Here is a 19316-nt window from a genome sequence, read left to right on the forward strand (position 1 = left end):
CAAAAATTCTGATGTGTCTGCAATGAACCCCAACATTTCACTCTTACCCCTTACCTACTGGGTCCCTGTGCAGCTGCATAGGTTTCACAAATAGTATGTTCGTCCCTGGTGATGTCATGCACAATTTTGGAAGGTTTTGACATGCACACCATCATTTTAGGACCCGGCCTACCAATCCCCCACATTGCGCATGGAAGTTCAGCAACTTTCTACTGCACTTTGGATTTCATTTCCTTACCAATTTCAAGATCTCTGCTTGCTGTCAGTGCATTTTTGTTTACACAAAAATTCATTTTGATCATGACTAGGATTATAAAGGGATATTCAGATGAAGAGAGAGAAATTCTCTCCTGCTTATTTTCTCTCCTGCGGCTGCAACAGTTGAGTTTAACAATGTAATACGGGGCTTGAGACCCCGCTTTTCTGAAAGGTGAGACCTCCACCTGTCAGAGATCTATAGAATATGCTATGGATATGTCATAAGTGTCATTTATGAGAATACCCCTTTAAGGAGTGGGGTAAACAAGGCTTTTGCAATTTACTGATAGCAAGCAGAGATCTTGAAAGGAGACTAATTAAGTATTTTAGACAGTCGAAGACATTAAAGTTTGGGCATGCAATCAAATCAGCTGAAGGAGAGCCAGGGGCCCACAAATTGTCCCTGCAGGGGCCCTCTGTTATCAGTGTCTGCCCCTGTATAGTAATAAATGCAAAGCTAAGTAATAAATAAATAAACAGGCCACTATATATAGAAAGTGCAATATATCTGATCCACGAGGACACGGCGCATTGCGGGCGCAGCATTCTGCCCCACTACTTTCCGGCAACCAAGGGGTCACTTCTGGTACCCAGCGAGCGCTCACTCGCATCCGAGCTCTCTGATTGGTCAGCTCCCCAGTCTCAAGACTGAATCCCGCCATTTGATTGGTTGGCGCCTTCCCCGGGCTGCTAATAGGTTAAAGCATCCTTTCATCATCACTAGCAATAACCTTTTCCCTGCGCTGGGATTCCTCGGGAAAGCTGCAGGTAACTGGATCCGGAGCCTGGTGATCCAGCTGCTCTTTACTGTGGGGCCGTGATCCATGAAGTGCAAATAACCAGACTGACAAATAAAGAGGGCAAGCAAATAAAAGCCAGCGTGGGCAATGTGCAGGCAGCCTGGCAATACAGGCTGAAATAAATGGGATTTGCCATGGATTTGTGCAGGGTCCGCCCATATTGATTGCATCAAGGGGTTTGCCCACTGCATCTTGCATGGTGAAGTGTGGCAGTGGCTTACCCAGCCCCCTCTATAGGTGTATATATGGTGCATGGCTGCTGTATACTGGGCTGCTCTCATTCCAGCAGTGCCTGCACTTAGCTGCTTGCACACGGGCCTTGCAGCTGGAGGAAGGCAGTGCTGACCTTGCATTGCTTTATTCTGTGCACACATTCTTGCTTTGTTTTTTTGTCTGGGTCTGACTGCCTTCACCATGTGCTCTCAGCTGTGGCTCCTGACAGACAGGAATATCCTGGAGGACTATCCTCAGATGCACATCCTGGAAGCACTGAAGCAGCGCTGCAGGGAACAGCAACTGGACTTCACTTTGGTGTTAATGGATCAGATTGCCCTCACTATCATTGATGACAAGCTGGGTAAGATCTCTGAGTTTTATCTATGTAGTAGTTGGATACCTCCTAGCAGGAGGATGGGGGTATCCTGATTTCCTACAGTATATAAACATGCATGACCATCATGATATAATTCTCCTGGAAGTCAGCTGACTAGAACTTGAGTGGATCTTGTGAAACTCATTGCAGCATAATTAGAGGAGTTTTATGCACTTTACTCATTGCATATGATTTACAATTAGTTTAATACTATTATACATTGTTTCCATTCAATTTATTAAAAATGTCCCTAATTATTCATATAATAGCACAGGGGACAAGCTGGGGGGGGGGGGTGCTGGCAGGGGCAAGTGCCTCAACCAAGGTATTTAAATACAGGGCTAGGGCAGCTAAATGAATGTTTGACCCAGGTGAAGAAAAGTCTTTCTTAAAATGCTGGAATACCTGAATTGGTGTAGAATTTTTTTTTCGCTTCTTATTAAATGGGTTCTTTCGTAAAGACCGCCCCTGTCCATATAAACTAAATGGGTATATTTTGATGTCATAGAGGGGTATCCCCTGCTCAGGACCCCTCTCTATGAGCCAGAATGGAGATCTGACGAACTTAAAACGTCCATGTTTTATTTAATTTAAATGGCAGCCATGTATTAGCAGCTGACCGCGGCTTTCCCTGGAGAAATCAGATGACCCCTTTAAGGTTGTTCTTGACCCCCTTTGATTTTCTCTGCATGAGTTTACAGTAGGCGACAAATCTTGATATCATTACTATATAGCTTTCTGTTATTTAGGTATTTAAAGATCTAGCAGCTATACAGGTTATACCCAGTGGCTGTTCTAGAGTCTGCAGAGATGGGGACCCTAATTCATGTTAGCCCCATCCCCTTTTCCTATGTGGGGTGTGAACCTACACAGGGTTTCCCTTCTGCACAGGAGCTGAATGTTAGCAAGCAAGGTGGGGGGGGGGGGGCTGGCCTGAAGCTCACACCACCCGTCTCCCTTTATACTGTGAGTTTATACATTATATATAGTGTAGCTGATGTTACAAGATCACAATGTTCTATTTATTATGTTATTAACATATATTGTAGCAGATTGATTCAGATCTTTCTTTACTATACAGATGCATGGTGGAAATATCATCAGAAAATAACCTATAGGTTAAATCAGGATTTTGTGGGGTTTTTTTTTTTGTTAATTTTGCATGTCACTAATTATATTAAAAGGAAATCCTGAAATATTGCTGTTTTTACATCAGCCACTGAGCACTCTCAGTCTGCTGACACTTTCTGTCACTTTTCCGCTTGCGCTGTGTACACTGGGGCAGAGGCAGCAGTCCCCTCTTTATTATTATTATCAGTGTGTAGGAAGACAATGAAAGGTAACATTATAAAGCTGGATAAAGATAACACAGGATTATACCACTAACAATAGCTGATGGACACAAATCACATCCTCCCTCTCCCAGCACAGTAACCTCTGCACATGTCACAGAGCATGCCCACAACACCCTCCCATAGTAGTCAATAGGCCATGTTATGCTCAATTTTTTGGTGCATATTGTTGATGTATATGTGCACCAGTCATGTGGTGGTGTAAAGAAAAGAAATGTGTCTAATATGCCTAGCGAGTTATGCCAAATAAATTACGCCTTGTGCCCAATTTGTGTGCATTTGGGGCAGTTTTTGACAACTCCCAAATGCATATTAACCCCACTGAAGTCCATTGTTCTCAGCTTCTCATTCGTCCTAAGAATTGCTGATAACATATAACAAAATACAATGTACTTAGCTATACAGGAAATAGAAGTACAACGTGAGATATTTAAAGTTCCCAACACGGATAAAAACTTCCTAAAGGGGTTTTACGGGGGAAAAAAACATTGATGGCCAATTCTTAGGTGGGAATCTCTCATTGTCAAGGGCTGGAAGCAGATTTGGAGGTCATTGGCTGAAATAATCTGGAAGGTTGGTGTTAATATCAAAAGGATTCAAGTCCAGGTTCGGTAACAAGCGGCAAAGGTTTATAGCGTAAGGCAGAGATGTGGTCAAGAAACAATTCAAGTTTGGTTCACAGATAAGCGGCAGCAGTTTGTATGTAGAGTAAGGCAAAGACATCGTCAAGAAACAACCCAAGTTCAGTTCACAGATAAGCAGCAACAGTTTGTAGAGTAAGGTAGAGACGTGGTCAAGAAACAACCCAAGTTCGGCTCACAGATAAGCAGCAACAGTTTGTAGAGTAAGGCAGCAATAAAGTAGAGGCAGGAAGTTCAATAGTCTTGCGAAGAGGAAGAATAGGAAGACTATCGCGGGAGAATCCCATTAAAAACTGGGTGGTTGGGATGTATGGTATGCCTTTATGTAGAGTTATTTGTAAAAAATCTACTGCGCAAAGTTATATTGAACAGCAGCATTTCAAAGGGAAGTTAGGTAAGAAAAAATTCTGTTGCTCACAACATTATAATAATAATAATAATAATAATAATAATAATAATAATGAAGGGCTTGATTGGCTCAGTGAACCTCTTTTCATAGGGGTGTGTAACTATACAGTCTGATACTGTGCGCACTGGTTGGCCATTGTCAGTCCGTCAATGTAGTCATACGTTTCTAGGAGGAATAACAGAGGAATGGCACAATGTAGAGTTCTTAGAAAAAGAAACGCCAGAATTATTATTTCATAGGGAATACAATTAGTTACTTAAACAGACATGTCAGGAAAGGTGACCGGTCCTTTTTAAATATCTGATATTGGGGACCGCGGATCCGGTCCTATTGAGGCGTGCACCCACTTGTGGTCCAGTGCTGTGGTAATTTTCTGCTTTGGATATATCCTTAGGATAGGTCCACCAGTGTTTGATTGATTCCGATTGGTGGATCAGTAGAATAAAGGGGCTGCAGCGCCCCCAGCTGGAACGCAGCATCATTGTCATATTAACCTAAACACAGTGCTGCACACATGGGTGTGGCTGTGCCTGGTAATGCAGCTCAGTCCCGATCTGCAGTACCAGGCACAGTCGTTCATACGGATAAGCTGCTGCGACACGGGGAATTCTCTAAGGGTATGTTCACACGCTAGCTGTCATTTACGGCTGAAATGACAGCCTGTTTTCAGAAGAAAACAGCTGCGTCGTTTCAGCCGTAAAAGCAGCTCCTCGTAATATACGAGGCGCCTGTGACGCTCGTATATCTTGAGCTGCTCTTCATTGAGTTCAATGAAGAACAGCTCAAATTACGTTGCAAAGAAGTGCCCTGCATATAATGTATATAAGTGTCCTGCACTTCTTTGCCGAGGCAGACAATTTACGCGTCGTCGTTTGACAGCTGTCAAACGACGACGCGTAAATTACAGGTTGTCTGCACAATACATCGGCAAACCCATTCAAATGAATGGGCAGATGTTTGCCGACGTATTGTAGCCCTATTTTCAGGCGTAAAACGAGGCATAATACGCCTCGTTTACGCCTGAAAATAGGTCGTGTGAACCCAGCCTTAATCTGACAACACTTTCAATGTAATTGTGTCACAAAAACATAAATCTGGCACACATAATTGCAGGAATATATTATTTTTAATAACCATTGTAATTGGCAATTAACAAATATTCGTCATCATCACTGATGTGTCCTGCATGTTGAACTATATCTGTTTTTATTATTGACAAGTTTAATTAACTGGTTGCCGACACAGGACGAGTATGCTCGTCCTGAGCAGCGAGCACTTCGCGCATTAGGACGAGCATACTCGTCCTGTGTGACAGCAGTCTCTGCCGTCTCTGTGTGTGCGATCGAGAGCGGGGCAACGGCTGTAATACACAGCCACGGCCCCGCTCTGACAGCGGAGAGGAGAGAAACATCTTCTCTCCGCTGTTAACCCTTTGAACGCCGCGATGACAGCTGATCGCGGCGTTCAAGGAGAGGGGACTGCACATTGATCGCGTCACAGAATATAACTGTGACGCGATCAAAGCCAACAACTCGTATGGCCAGACAGCCCAGGGTCCAGTGAAGGACCCCAGGGCTGTCTGAACATATTTCCTGTTGTTAGGGCATACTGAGGTCTGCCCTAACAACTGCCTGTGTACGATCAGTAACAGGCTAATGTACTGGCATATAGATCTATGCCAGTACATTGCAGTTACAAAATCAAAATCAAAATGATAAATCCCTTTATGGGATTAAAAAAAAAAGTTAAATGAATGTAAAAAAAAAATAATGGTAAATAAATAAATAAAAAGTAATTAAAATACACAGAAACACACATTTTTTATAATAAATCAACTTTTTAAAATATAAGTCCCAAAACACAAAATAATATAGACATATTTGGTATCGCCACGACCGTAACAACCTGTACTACAAATGTATAACATTATTTATTATGATCGGTGTATGGTGTAAAAAAATAAATATTAAAACTGCTGCACAACTGCTTTTTTTCTGCATTTTAATCTAATTAAAAATTTATAGAAGTTAAACGATAATGTATTTGTATCAAAAAATGGTACGTACATAAAGTACAACTCGTCCCGCAAAAAACAAAGTCTCATACAACTACGTCGTACAAAAAATAAAAGCGTTATGAGCGTCGGGATGCAAAGAGGGAAATTTACAAAAAATTGCTCTGTCCTCAAGGCTAAAATTGGCCGTGTCCTTAAGGGGTTAATCAGTAAGTTTCCTGGGAAGTCAGCCCTTCATCAACTGTGCTGAATATGGCCGCCTACTGTATTAGAAGTTCATTTAATAAGGATTTGCACAGAGTATTTAAGGAGGATTCATGTCCATTTCTGAGAAGCCAATTTAACTGTGACATCCAATATGGCTGCACTACCTGGTTTTCAAAAATGGCCACTGCAAAAAAAAACAAACAGAAAAATGTCAATATCTTATTGTCATTCAATTTCATTTTGCAATTTTGCATGCAATGATAAGTAGCTTTGCAGATACTAACCTCCAAGACTGTCTCTGCTGAGGAGCTTGTATAGGGCTATGGAGCCTTTGCAGCACTGCTAACCCTGGGACCAAGGCTGAGAGGGTGGGTGGGGCGATTGGCAGTCGGGTACAAATATGAAAAACTTACCTTTGTCTATTACAATCACGATCAACAATGACCAATACATTTAATCTTGATATCCAGCATTACCACTAGGGGGAGCTTAGACACTTACCATTGACATCAATAATAAAAAAGTATGCAGTACGCTCCTAAACTTCACCTAGTGGTGGCAGCTGGCAGCCAGAATTTTATGATTAAACACTACGGAATTTATTGAGACTGGCTTTTTAGATGCCAGGTCTAATCTAAAGAGCGCTGGCGTAAGATGCGCATGCTTCTACACAAATTAGGCGCATCTCTGGCAGCCCATACGACAGAAAGTCAAATCTACTCCAGCTATGAGCTAGAATAGATTTGCACTATAATCTATGCCAATATCTGGCACAAATTATATTTTCAGGCCGCTGAAGGACATGCCCTTCCCTGAAGCCCCACCCACTTTTAGTAACATGTGAGCGGCGCAAATGCCTCAAAGGTCCAACATTTTCTTGGTACAAATTTTTTATTTTTGCAGCTTTAAAGACTTTTTTACAGCAGAAAACTGGTGTAGAATGAATAACAACAACAATGAATAACACATTTCCCCTTTAGGCTTCGTTCAAATCTGCGTCAGGGCTCCGTTCAAGCGTTCCGTCTGAGCTTTCTGTCAGAACAGAACCCTGACTGAAACAAACGTAAACCATAGGTTTCAGTTTGCATCACCATTGATTTAAATGGAGACGGATCCGGTGCGAATGTTTTCCGTTTGTCTCCGTCGTGCAAGGGTTCCGTCGTTTCGACAGAAGCAATACTGTAGTCGACCGCGGTGTTCATTCCTACAAAACAGCGGAACCCTTGCACAACTATCTATCCATCCATCCATCCATCCATCCATCCATCCATCTATCTAATCTATCTATCTATCTATCTATCTATCTATCTATCTATCTATCTATCTATCTATCTATCTATCTATCTATCTATCTATCTATCTAATCTATCCTGAGGCACTAGGACCCAGGTGGAACTGCTGCCTCTGCATCCCCTATAGCTCCCCCCTGCCCTTATGGACCGGAGGCTATGCTTTAACATATATATCCAGCACATATGCAGAATAACTTTAATTATTATATTCACTCCATTAACAATGCTAAGAACTGGATAGAACCACGAACGAGCTGGCGCTTAGCGGAAACCAACTTCATACTTGCGTTGTAATGTGCTGAGGCAATTAACATAGTAAATTAAAGATGTTCAACGCAAGATGTTTTTCTAATCATTTTTTTCTTCTGGCAGTGGTCTAAAGTTGCAGCACCAGACATCTTGGCTGGTACATTTTTTCTAATTGGTATTATACTTGTGTCCCATTGTGAGAGTGATACACTGTATCTCGTGGCTTTTAAAGAGCAAATACATCATGCACAAAATTGTCAACTGGGTTGTTAAATTCTATCAAGTATTACTTAAAGCATATGTTAACCTCTGAAAACAGTTCACATATAGAACTCATCTACATAAAAAGTTGAGTAACTTTGTAAACATATTACATTACTTGTACTTTGTATTGATCCTGAGTTACAGCCTGTATTATACTCCAGAGCTGCAGTCACAATTCTGCTGGCTTAAATCTCAAAGCAATCCTTGTTGGGTCAATGTCTACATAGAGCTTTCTGTAGTGATTTGCATTCCGTGAAGTGTAGTCATTACGCCAGGCACTGTATAGTAACCTAATGTAGGGTTGTTCCCACTGAATGTGCTGTGTTGCGGCATTGGTTGCCATGCGATACTGCAACAGATTAGGGACTGACTTAAAATAGGTCGCCGTGAAGTGCCTAGTGGGCTTATACAGTTTGATCAAAATGTTTACCACGAACCTCATGTTCATATTTGTTTTGCATAGCCGCAATAGATCAATGTGTATATAGTGGATTTGCGGCCCAGCTGTTTCTCTATCCCTTGTTTGTAATGTAAGAATAACTAACATTATAGGAGCTCTTCTAAGCTATTAGGGATGTCTGAAGACAAGCTTGCTGACTGTTGCCAATGACATCAAGCAGAATTGTGAATGCAGCTCTGGAGTATAATACAGGCTGTAACTCAGGATAAGTACAAGATAAGTGTATGTCCCTTATATAAGACAGGGTAGCCTGAAATACTTTAATACTGATCCCTATTTCAGCCTCGAGTGTCCTAGATGAAGGAAATACGGCTATGGAGTAGAAAATGTATCTGTCAGTGAAAATTTCACAGATTCGCCTCTAGAAACAGCTATTACTCGCAGGCTTATATTCTTGCTCTGCAGATCTGCACTGTGCAGGATCATTAATTTATTTACTAAGTCACTGATACCGAACACTTAGCTCTATTAGCCTCGTGAAGCGTAACTCAGTTCTCTGAAAAACCACCTGACTTCTATTGATTTCAATGAGAGCATTAGAATGAGCATTTATATTACGACTCCCCAAATGCAGGAGGTCCCAGAAGTGAGACCCTATGATTAGCTTTACTAAGGTTATCCAAGCCAAATAAACCCTTTATGTAAGCTAAATTGTATTTTGAGGATAGAGACCATTGTAGGTTGGGGTGTGGACATATCTGTAAGGCCTCATGCACACGACCATGCATTTTCGGCCGTATACTATCCACAATTCCGGATATTATAGAACACAAGTTATCCTATGGGCAAAAGCACACGACCTTAGTTTTCATGGTCCGTGCATTGCCCGGAGTCCGGACCACAAAAATAATAGGACACGTCATTATTAATTGTGGTCCGGGCTCATTGAAGTCAATGCATATCTTGTGTGTGCACAGTCCGTGATTGAGGACGGCCCGTGGATAACAGTCCGCAACCCGTCCGTGCCGCAATCACGGACCATGCACACCTCTATGGTTGTGTGCATGAGGCCTAAAAGGCTCCCCATATATCTTGTGCCATTTATAATACTGGAATCTTTTATTGTGGTCATTGGGCCCCCTCAGACACCAGGGCCCGGGTGCGTCTGCTACCCCTGCACTCCCTATAGTTACTGCCCTACAACAGAACACAACCCATAATTTAAAGTCTCTTTCACAAGAATATCAAATGCCCAAATCTGTGAATCTGAGCTGACCCTGGCATATCGGCTGCTCTTTGGACAGCGAACATGGAAGCCCTTGTGTCCTTCCTGCAGGTTTGGAAGCAGCTGAGGTCAATCCGTTTCACAAGTCGCCTCCAATTCTGATCTTGCCCTGAGCTTGTGCGCTGAATATTTTCCACCGCTGCTTATGTATGAAGTAGAAGTGTTAGACATACTCCGAGCTTGTTCCAGCAAGAGTCATTTGCCTGCAAGTCAAAAGCTGCCATCTTGCTTCTGATCTAGTAGACATGTTGGAAGTTTATATGTCACATCCACTCGGCTTCAGTTTTAGAACATCCATGCTGTGCTAATACAGAGGATTTATATATATATATATACACAAAATTTGGAGGGCAAAATATCGTTTGACAGTCAGTGGAACCTCCCTGATACATAGGGCTGATTTATATAAATAAATATGTATATATATATATATATGTATATATATATATATATACACACACTATTCATCCATACGGTTAAAATCACTGACAGGTGAAGTGAATAGTATTGATGATCTCTTTACAATTGCGGCTGATATATTAGGCAGCAAAAGAATAGTCAGTTCTTGAAATTGGAAGCAGGAATAATGGGAAAGCATAAGGATCTGAGTGACATTGACAAGGGACAAATTTTAAGACTAGACAAGTGGGTCAGAGCATCTCCAAAATGGAAGGTTTTGTGAGGTGTTCCCGGTATGGAGTGGTTAGTACCTACCAAAAATGGTCCAAGAAAGGTCAACCGCTGAACAGGCAACAGGGTCATGGGCACCCAAGGCTCATTGATGGAGATGGGGAGTCAAGGCTAGCCCATCTGCTCCGATCACACAGAAGAACTACTGTAGCCCAAGTTGCTGATAAAGTTACTGCTGTCTATGATAGAAAGATGTCAGAACACAGAGCATCGCCGCTTGCTGCATTTGGGGCTGCGTAGCTGCAGACTGGTCACCGTGCCCGTGCTGACCCCTGGACACCGCCGAAAGCGCCTACAATTGTCACGTTAGCATCAGAACTGGACCATGGAGCAATGGAAGAACATGGCCTGGTCTGGTGAATTACGTTTTCATTTACATCATGTGGACGGCCGGGTGTCTGTGCGTCTCTTACCTGGGGAAGAGATGGCTCCAGGATGCACTATGGAAATAAGACAAGGAGGCGGAAGCAGTAAACATGTTCTGGGCGATGTGCTGCCGGGAAGCCTTGGGTTCTGGCATTCATGTGGATGTGACACGTACCACCTACCTAAACATTGTTACAGACCAAGTTCACCCCTTTATAGCAGCGGTGTTACCTAATTGCAGTGCCGAGATTGTTCCGCAATGGTTTGACGAACATGACAAAGAGTTCAAGGTGTTGACTTGTCTCCAAATTCCCCAGATCTCAATCCGATCGATCATCTGTGGGATGTGGTGGAAAACAAGTCCGATCCATGTAGGCCGCACCTCACAACTTATAGGAATTAAAAGATCTGCTGCGTATGGCTTGGTGCCAGATACTCAATGAACGCTGTGTATAGGAATAGAGACAGCAGCAGCGGCGCTGTCTCTATTCCTCCCGGTGATCATGTGACAGGTCACATGATCGCCGGGTGCCGTTAGTGGCAGACTGCTGCTGGGTCTAACTAGACCCAGCACAGCCCAGTTAGTGACAATCGTCACTATGAGAGGGCTGATTCTCCCTGTAACTGGGGCTGCTGTGCAGCTCCAGTTACAGTGGAAAAACATGGTGTAAAAGAAAGAAAAAAATATATAAAAAAGTTCCAAAAAGGTCTTTTTTTACCTTTTGATGGACAGACCATAATAATAAAAAAATAAAAATAAAGTAAAGTGCAAAAAATTCATCCGATTAAAAAACGGTCAGGGAAAAAAACGGATGCAAATAGGGTCCAAATCGGCCGGTAAAAAGGGCAACACGGCCCGGAATGGAATCGGAACGGATGCAAACCGGCCGATTTTCCCGGCCGACACTCGGACCCTGTCGTGTGAATGAAGCCTTAGCCAGAGCTGCCAGGGATGGAAATGCCTAAGCCCTAGTTAAGGGGTTTGGACATGATACAGTTTATAGGGTTTATCTGGATTATTAAAATTAAAGGGGTTATCTGGGTTATTAAAATTGAAGGAGTACCTGTTTGAAGGGGCCGCAACGAAAGTTGTGCAATACCTGTCACGGCCACTACAAATGCGAACGGATAGGAGAAACATGTAGACAATGAAGAGACTGGCGCTGATATGAGCTCCACAACACCTTCAAACAGATGATCATCCGGGGTGCCAAAAGTCAGACCCCGACAACTTTAACAAATAATCCAAGTTCACATATTCTGCCAATGTGACGTGTCAGAGGATAATCTTTGGGTGGATCACACCTGTAAATTATGCCATATATATATATATAGGACTGTGTACATTATAGTCCATTAGTCCATGCAGTATATTGTGTCGGGCACTTGACACACTGCCCTAGTCTGACATTTCCCTTTTATTGAAGGTGATAAGAGCCGATTAGTCAGCACATTACTGTATTTGCAGCGGGCATTATGTGTACAGGATCTTCCTCTTCCAAGTTATTTAAACCTTTGCAGCACATTTTATTAGAAATCAGTCATGAATATAAATGCAGCACATTGAAGACGTTTAGCTGAAATGGATCCATAATTGTAGTTAGTCTCTGCCCTCACTTGTCATGCCTATTAATTTGGCAAATGCTGTGTAACATTTAGACAGCGTATACTTAGACCAGGAGGTCAGAACTTGCGCCAAATTTATCCCAGTGTAGCACGCTGTATTATGATTTTGGCGCATCTTGCTAGACATAGACATTTTTCTCCTCCTTACACCACCTCTTGGTTGGCTTACTTTACGCCATTTTTTCTGCTAAAATTTTGAGAGGCGCAAACATCTATTCTTTGGGTGGAAATAAATTTTTCTAAATTGATTTGCGTCAAAAAAAGGCGCAACTTAGTCCAGAATTCTGAAGCAACAACAATAGTAAATTTGCCCCATTAAGTGGTAATACAATCAAGGTGATATCTTGGGTGGTATTACGGGCTGCAGAGTCGTGTGTATATATATAGGCTTTCCTTTACTTGGGGCAGAGATTCAGATCACAGCCCTGGCCCTGTATTTAAATACTCTGGCCAAGGTAGAAGGGCTTGTTTGTGCCCCCCAGCTCCTGGAGCACATGTGTCGAGGCCTCCCTCCCTCCCCACATTAGCTACGCTACTGACAGGCTGGGGTATGTATAGTCTGTATATTCCCCCAAAACCCTTCTGATCCATTGTAAGAGAGAAGCCTGACCCTTTGCGCTAATTCCAATCCCTTGCTTGGTAATGTTCCAGTGCCTGTCGAGAGGTAGGGCCCTGTCTATGGGGTGAAGAAAACCATAATCTGTGGATCCCTCCACGAGCTGTAGGGGCTAAAGGCTCTTTTTCATGGGCCAAATATCAGGCAAACGAGCGATCACAGAACGCTCCCTCCCGATCATTTCCCTGTGTAAATGATCAGCCGATGAACGAGCAAACTCCCGTTCATCGGCTGATTGTATCGTTTACGCAGCCTAAAATATTATCGTTGTTGGCAGCACATCTTCCTGTGTAATCGGGGAGACGCGCTGCCGACATGATAGAAATGTATGGGGACGAGCGATCGTAGTAATGAGTGCCTATTTCCATACATAGCTCCTTATGAAAGGAGTAAACGAGTGCCAATCAACGAGCAGTCTCGTTGATCGCACTCAATTACACGGGTCAGGTCGGGCCGTGTAAGAGGACCCTTACTCCATTTCATTTATGCTATTGATTACAGTTGGATAAAGTGAAGAGCAGGCCAATGTACATTGAGTTTTTATGCCCCCATACTCGTTTGAATTGTACTGCGATATATATAAATATATATATATATATATATATATATATATATATATATATATATATATATATACACATATATATGATTTTTTTTGTGATCCAAAATAGACATGTGATTACCTTTACTTCCCCAATAGAATAATATTACTTGTGATAATATGCAATATCGTACCACGCTTCCGCAATACGATAATTGGATCACCATATCCAAACCCCTTAAATGTATATCATCTCCACAAAAGCCTGGGCCTTATATAGATGTCTATGTGGGTGTTTGTTTGTATACACACAACCATACTGTACCGTTCTGTGAGTGATCATAAATACAATGGTATCATCCAGGGGCGCCATTAGGGCAGTACCATCAGTGGCCCAGGCACAAAAAAAAAGGAATTCACACAGGATAGTGTATGCAAGATACCAGTGTTGATTATTCAATTTTTAATATATTTTTTAATATTTGTTTGTGACACTTTAGCCCCCCCCCCCCCATTCCACATAGGGTCCCACATTGTCTGTGAGTCCCCGTGGAAATTGGGGGATACTGCGCGTTTTATGCTCCATTTGTTGTATCTATAATTTGCCCCTTGTGGCAAAATAATGTGTTTATTAACAGGGTTGTCTCATCCCAAAGCAGCCACAACTACTAAAAAACAGCAGATTTTTCCGGGGAGGCTGCGTACATGTAATACGGCTCGAGTCCACCAGTTCTTTCTGGCTCATAGACACTTTCCGATTCCCTATCCCTTCCAGCCCCCACCATGGGCTCTTTAGGGTGTATTTACAGTTGCTGGTTTTGTGGATTTGTTTTCAGTGATTTGCACAAAAAGGCGCCAAAAGAGAGCCACATTATCAGTAGGGTATGTTCCCACGGGCCACATACACGAACATCTGCTGCGGAATCTCATAAATCCGCAGGTAAATCAGTCACAGAGATCTGCAGCAGGTGCGTTTTTGCTGTGCATATTGCTGCAGAAACACAGTATAGCTGCAGAGATCATTGCGGATTTTCATTGCTGCTGCTGTAAAGACTGCAAATTTTCCGCACATTAATCCATTGTGGAATGTCTATTTGTGTAAAAATCAAACAATCAATCAAATGAGTGATATACTATAAGGCCTCATGCACACGACCGTAGCCATGTGCACGGCCATGATTATCGAGACGGCCGGCAGCAGAGTTTCAACCCGCGAGCCGCCCACAAATCGCGGGCCGTGCATTATTTTCTATGAGCCTGGCCCGCAAAACACGGCCGTAATAAGACATGTCCGTTCATTTTGCGGTCCGGGCTCCTGGGCAATGCAGAGACTGTGGACACCACATTCCTGTGCATGGGCCCATAGAAATTAATGGGACCTAAATTCACCCTTGGATTTTCTGGGGAATTGCGGCCGCAAAAGCACGTTCGTGTGCATGGAGCCTAAGGGTAAGGCCACACGGAGCGGTACCGAACCGGTCGCGATGCGGCCTACAACCGAGAAGGGAGCCGAGTTTGGCACGGCTGTCACATAGCCTGTTAATGGCTGTGTGTTTTTGCAGGTAATACGGCTCTTTACCTGCAAAATCGTGTAGTCATTAATTAATACACACTTTATGGCCGCACAATTTTACAGGTAACGGGCCATTAACAGGCTATTTGACAGCCGAACACGGCGGCGGCGCAATTGTTGGCCCCATCGCTGCCCAGTTAGTGCCACTCCGTATATTCGATTCTGTCTATGTCTAGCCCCAGCCTGCAGTCACGTGCAGCAGATTTTGTTGCAGAAAATTTCTGTGACTGCAAATCAGTTCCATTGATCAGACTGGAACTTGCAGAGATTCACGGACCTGCAGCAGAAACAACTGCATTCAGATGAATAGAACTGATTTTCAAAATCTGCAAAAAAATCTGGCGCGTGTGACTGTACCCATAGCAAATAAAACCATATCTCTTGTTTAATCCTTGTATTGTGTTCAGTACGTGTGTAATGATATAGATTTATTTGCAGTCTTTGTGTTTAATCTTTCATAAAATTTTGTTCCAGGCTTGCAAATTAACCAGAAGATTGTGACTGCTTACCCTCAGGTGATACTGGTTCGGGTCCCGACGCCAGCAGTGCAATCCGATAGCGATATAACTGTTTTGCGACATCTTGAAAAGCTAGGCTGCCGCCTTGTCAATCGCCCACAAGCCATTTTAAACTGCATTAACAAGTTCTGGACTTTTCAGGAATTAGCCGGACATGGGATTCCTTTACCAGATACATTTTCTTATGGTAAGTCCCAGGAGATGCAATGAATGGCAGATTTACTGCCGTCAGGTACACCGTCATCAATAGGAGTTGTGTGCAGCATATCCCCCAATGTACGTGTGCCTGTTGGTCAATACAGTACTCACTACTGAACATTCTTCATATTTTATATAGACTGGTTTAACCCTAACCTAAAGTCAGAAATGCACAAAATGGACCATAAATGAAAAGACCAGCACTGGTATAAGGCCTCGCAACTGTATTTGGGATCGATATCTCACAGATTCATGTCAATTGGGCTGTGCATAGTAATGTATAAAATTATGGCGTAGGAGTATATATGGCATGGGAGTATAGAGATATTTTTAATGCTGAGTCTGCTTAAAAAAACGGAGCTTGCTCCATCAGATGCCATATATAAGACCAAGTTTCTCTCTGAAGCACGCTTTTCATCACTAAGAGAAAACTCTTTGTTATATGGAACAATCTGGGCCCAGGGACGGATCCACAATTGAAGTACTTATTATTTTTTTTACCTTAAAGCATACCTAACATTTCGGGTGACTTTTCAGAATAAGCTGTCATATGTCTGTACATTTCTGGCTATTATATGACTTTTTTTAAGCTGTTTTCCCCTTTGCAGGCTCTATCTCTAATTCTCAGTTGTCTCTGAGCTAGTGAGCGGAATCTATCTGCTATCATGTCTGCCATACACTGCACACATAGAAGAGGAGAATCCTGCTCGCCTATCTTTATCTATCACATATACAGTATATAGAAGCTGCAGATATCATACAGCAGTACTGAACAGTGTAGCTGTGAATCCAGCACTGGGGTGGCATATAACTCTAACTAGCAACTTCAGCACATCTGTGTGTGTCTGTATCTCTCTGTCTTTTTTACTCTGCTCCATCCTCCTGCTCCCCCCCTATAGACTTTTATGGGCAGCAGTGTCTATGTCTCTTCCTGCTCCCTCCTCCAGCGCCCCCACCCTCTCCATAGATTTCTATAGGCAGCAACATCTGTTTCTCCTCTCTCTCTGCTTCTGCTCTCTCCCCCTTCTCCCCCTCACCTCACCATAGATTTATATTGTCAGTAGCGTGTGTGTGTCTCTCTCTCTCTCTCTGCTGCTTCTCCCCTCTCCATAGACCTCTATGGGCAGCAGTCTCTGTGTCTCCTCTCTCTATGCTCCCTCCTTTCTTCCTGCCTTCCCCATAGACTTCTATGGGCAGAAGTGTCTGTGTTACTCTCTCTGATCCTGCTCCCCCTCTCCATAAACTACTAAGGTCAGCAGTGTTTGTGTCTCCTCTCTCTGTTCCTGCTCTCTCCTTCTGCTCCCCTCTTCATGGATTTCTATGGGCTGCAGCATCTGTGTGTGTCTCTCTCTGCTTCTGTTCCTCCCTCCCCTCTCCATAGACTTCTATGGGCAGCGTCATATGTCTCTTCTCCCTCTCTGCTCCTGCTCCCTCCTCCTGCTCCCCTCCCCTCTTCATGGATTTTTATGCACTGCACCGTCTTTGTGTCTCCCTCTGCTTCTGCTTCCCCCTCTCCTCTCCATAGACTTCTATGGGCAGTAGTGTCTGTGTCTCCTCTTTCTGCTCCCCCTCCCCTATCCATGGACTTCTATGGGCAGCAGCATCTGTGTCTCTCACTCTGCTCCTAAGGATAGGCCATCAATATTACAGCCCCAGGAAAACCCCTTGAATTAGATAATGGGATATCCCCTTGTCATCACAGCTGCTCCATAGAGAATAGATAGCAACCAGTGCATGATGGGATTTATTATTTAGCGTACAGCATGTGGTAACTAAACTATAAATCTCAGCATGCACAGTTTTTTTTAATGTCATTTGGCACTAAGATAAAAGTTTCTCAAAGGAATTACGTGTTCTGTGGAAAACAAGGATTATTTATTTTTATTGCAGAACAGAGCAGTATTTTTCTAGGAACACGTATTTTTGCAATATAAAAACAGAATTTATGTTACCACTGAAGAAAGTCCAAAGTGTTCTGCATAGTTAAAGGCTGGCAGATCAGCTATCGGAGTGGTGAATACGGACAGATCCAACGATACCATAGTCACTGCCAAGGACCGGATCAAAAATGGTGTGGCCGGCATTAAACTCTACTTGTGTATAAATAATACATAATTAATGGATGTAAATGGATTTGGACGCTCGCCTGTACCCACTTGCATTTGAGCCAATATATACATCATTGAGGTGTTTCTTTTTATCTTACATTATATATATATTTTTTAATATGACAGGTGGACATGATGAATTTGCAAAACTAATAGATGCAGCGGAACCTCTTGGATATCCTGTTGTTGTGAAAAACACTAGAGGGCATCAAGGTATTTAAAATTATATATGTACAGTGAAATTCCTTTAATCCAGAATCCAATAATCCCGAAAGTCTCACAGAACGGCAATATAATGTGGAATGTCACAGGATCAGAAGCAGAGTAGAAAGAATCTATTAGGACATTACCCTGGAAAATACACAAAGGGGAATATATTACGACCGCCGTTTCAAACGCCGGTCTTACACACATTTACGTTGGCGGTAAATGGGACAAATTTATTAAAATGTATTAAACAATGTCCTCTGTGAGTGGCAAGAGAATTTTAATGCAACTATGGCATAAACTGGCGTAAACCTTTTAATATATTCCCCCAAAATGTTCTAGTCACATGTGTTAAATCTCCCTCCTTTTTTATCTTTTAGGCGTTTCCGCTGCTGAAGCACCATTGAAATCAATGGGATGCAGGATCTTTGAAGTGGTTTTTGGCTATAAGCCACCAGCAGTTATTACATTTGCTATTTTTTATTTTTTTTAAAAGCCTACAAAATGCATCAAAATACGTGCGCATTTTAAAATCTGCCTCAAAAACGTGGCAGGAATGTGTGAGGCAGATTTTTTTATGCCTGAAAGAAACTCCAAGTGAACATACTCTAATGGGATTATCCAGCGTGGACAACCCCCTCACTCAATAACCAATTGTTATCACCAGTGTAGTGGTGCTGATGCTTAAATATTCCCTCTGCATAAATGGAGTATTACACGGCTCTCCGCTCTGGTTTGCCGGGGAGTGGGTGAGCGGGACAAAAAAAAACAAGTTTTTATGATAATAATGCATGTGAACATGTGTGGGTCTATAGACAGCTCTGTATGGATTTGCATATACAACCGTGGTGACCGAGAACTCACTACGATGACTTTACATCAGGTTTCACATTGTAGCAGGCTCAGAAGTCATCTGCTCAAAGTTGGCTAACAGTGAAAAGTAATGGGGTCCAACCCAACGGTGCAGCCGGCCATACACTTAAGGTAGCTATTTTGGCCAACAGCCATTTCTCCTGACTCCACCATTAACACATACGCTCAATAGGGAGAAACCTCTGGCAGCGGGAATGAAGAATTGGGCATTTGGAAAGGCCCCCATGCAAATAAAAT

At 42.8% G+C, this 19316-nt stretch overlaps 1 protein-coding gene across 4 annotated transcripts in view; it reads left to right on the forward strand.

The window, feature by feature from the left end:
• Positions 1-979: 979 nt before the first annotated feature.
• Positions 980-19316, forward strand: part of RIMKLA (ribosomal modification protein rimK like family member A) — a 29478-nt gene continuing 11141 nt past the window's right edge. The window contains exons 1-4 of one of the 4 annotated variants that reach the window (XM_075839533.1): positions 993-1026; positions 1485-1635; positions 15650-15880; positions 18126-18212. In XM_075839533.1, the coding sequence (XP_075695648.1) occupies positions 1530-1635; positions 15650-15880; positions 18126-18212 (424 nt within the window). In that variant the 5' untranslated portion in view covers positions 993-1026; positions 1485-1529. Of the gene's footprint in view, positions 1636-15649; positions 15881-18125; positions 18213-19316 lie in introns of all 4 variants that reach the window. The other 3 variants (XM_075839532.1, XR_012850832.1, XM_075839534.1) reach the window with 3 other exon arrangements.

The sequence above is a fragment of the Rhinoderma darwinii genome, chromosome 10 (genome assembly GCF_050947455.1).
Source record: "Rhinoderma darwinii isolate aRhiDar2 chromosome 10, aRhiDar2.hap1, whole genome shotgun sequence".
NCBI lineage: Eukaryota > Metazoa > Chordata > Amphibia > Anura > Rhinodermatidae > Rhinoderma > Rhinoderma darwinii.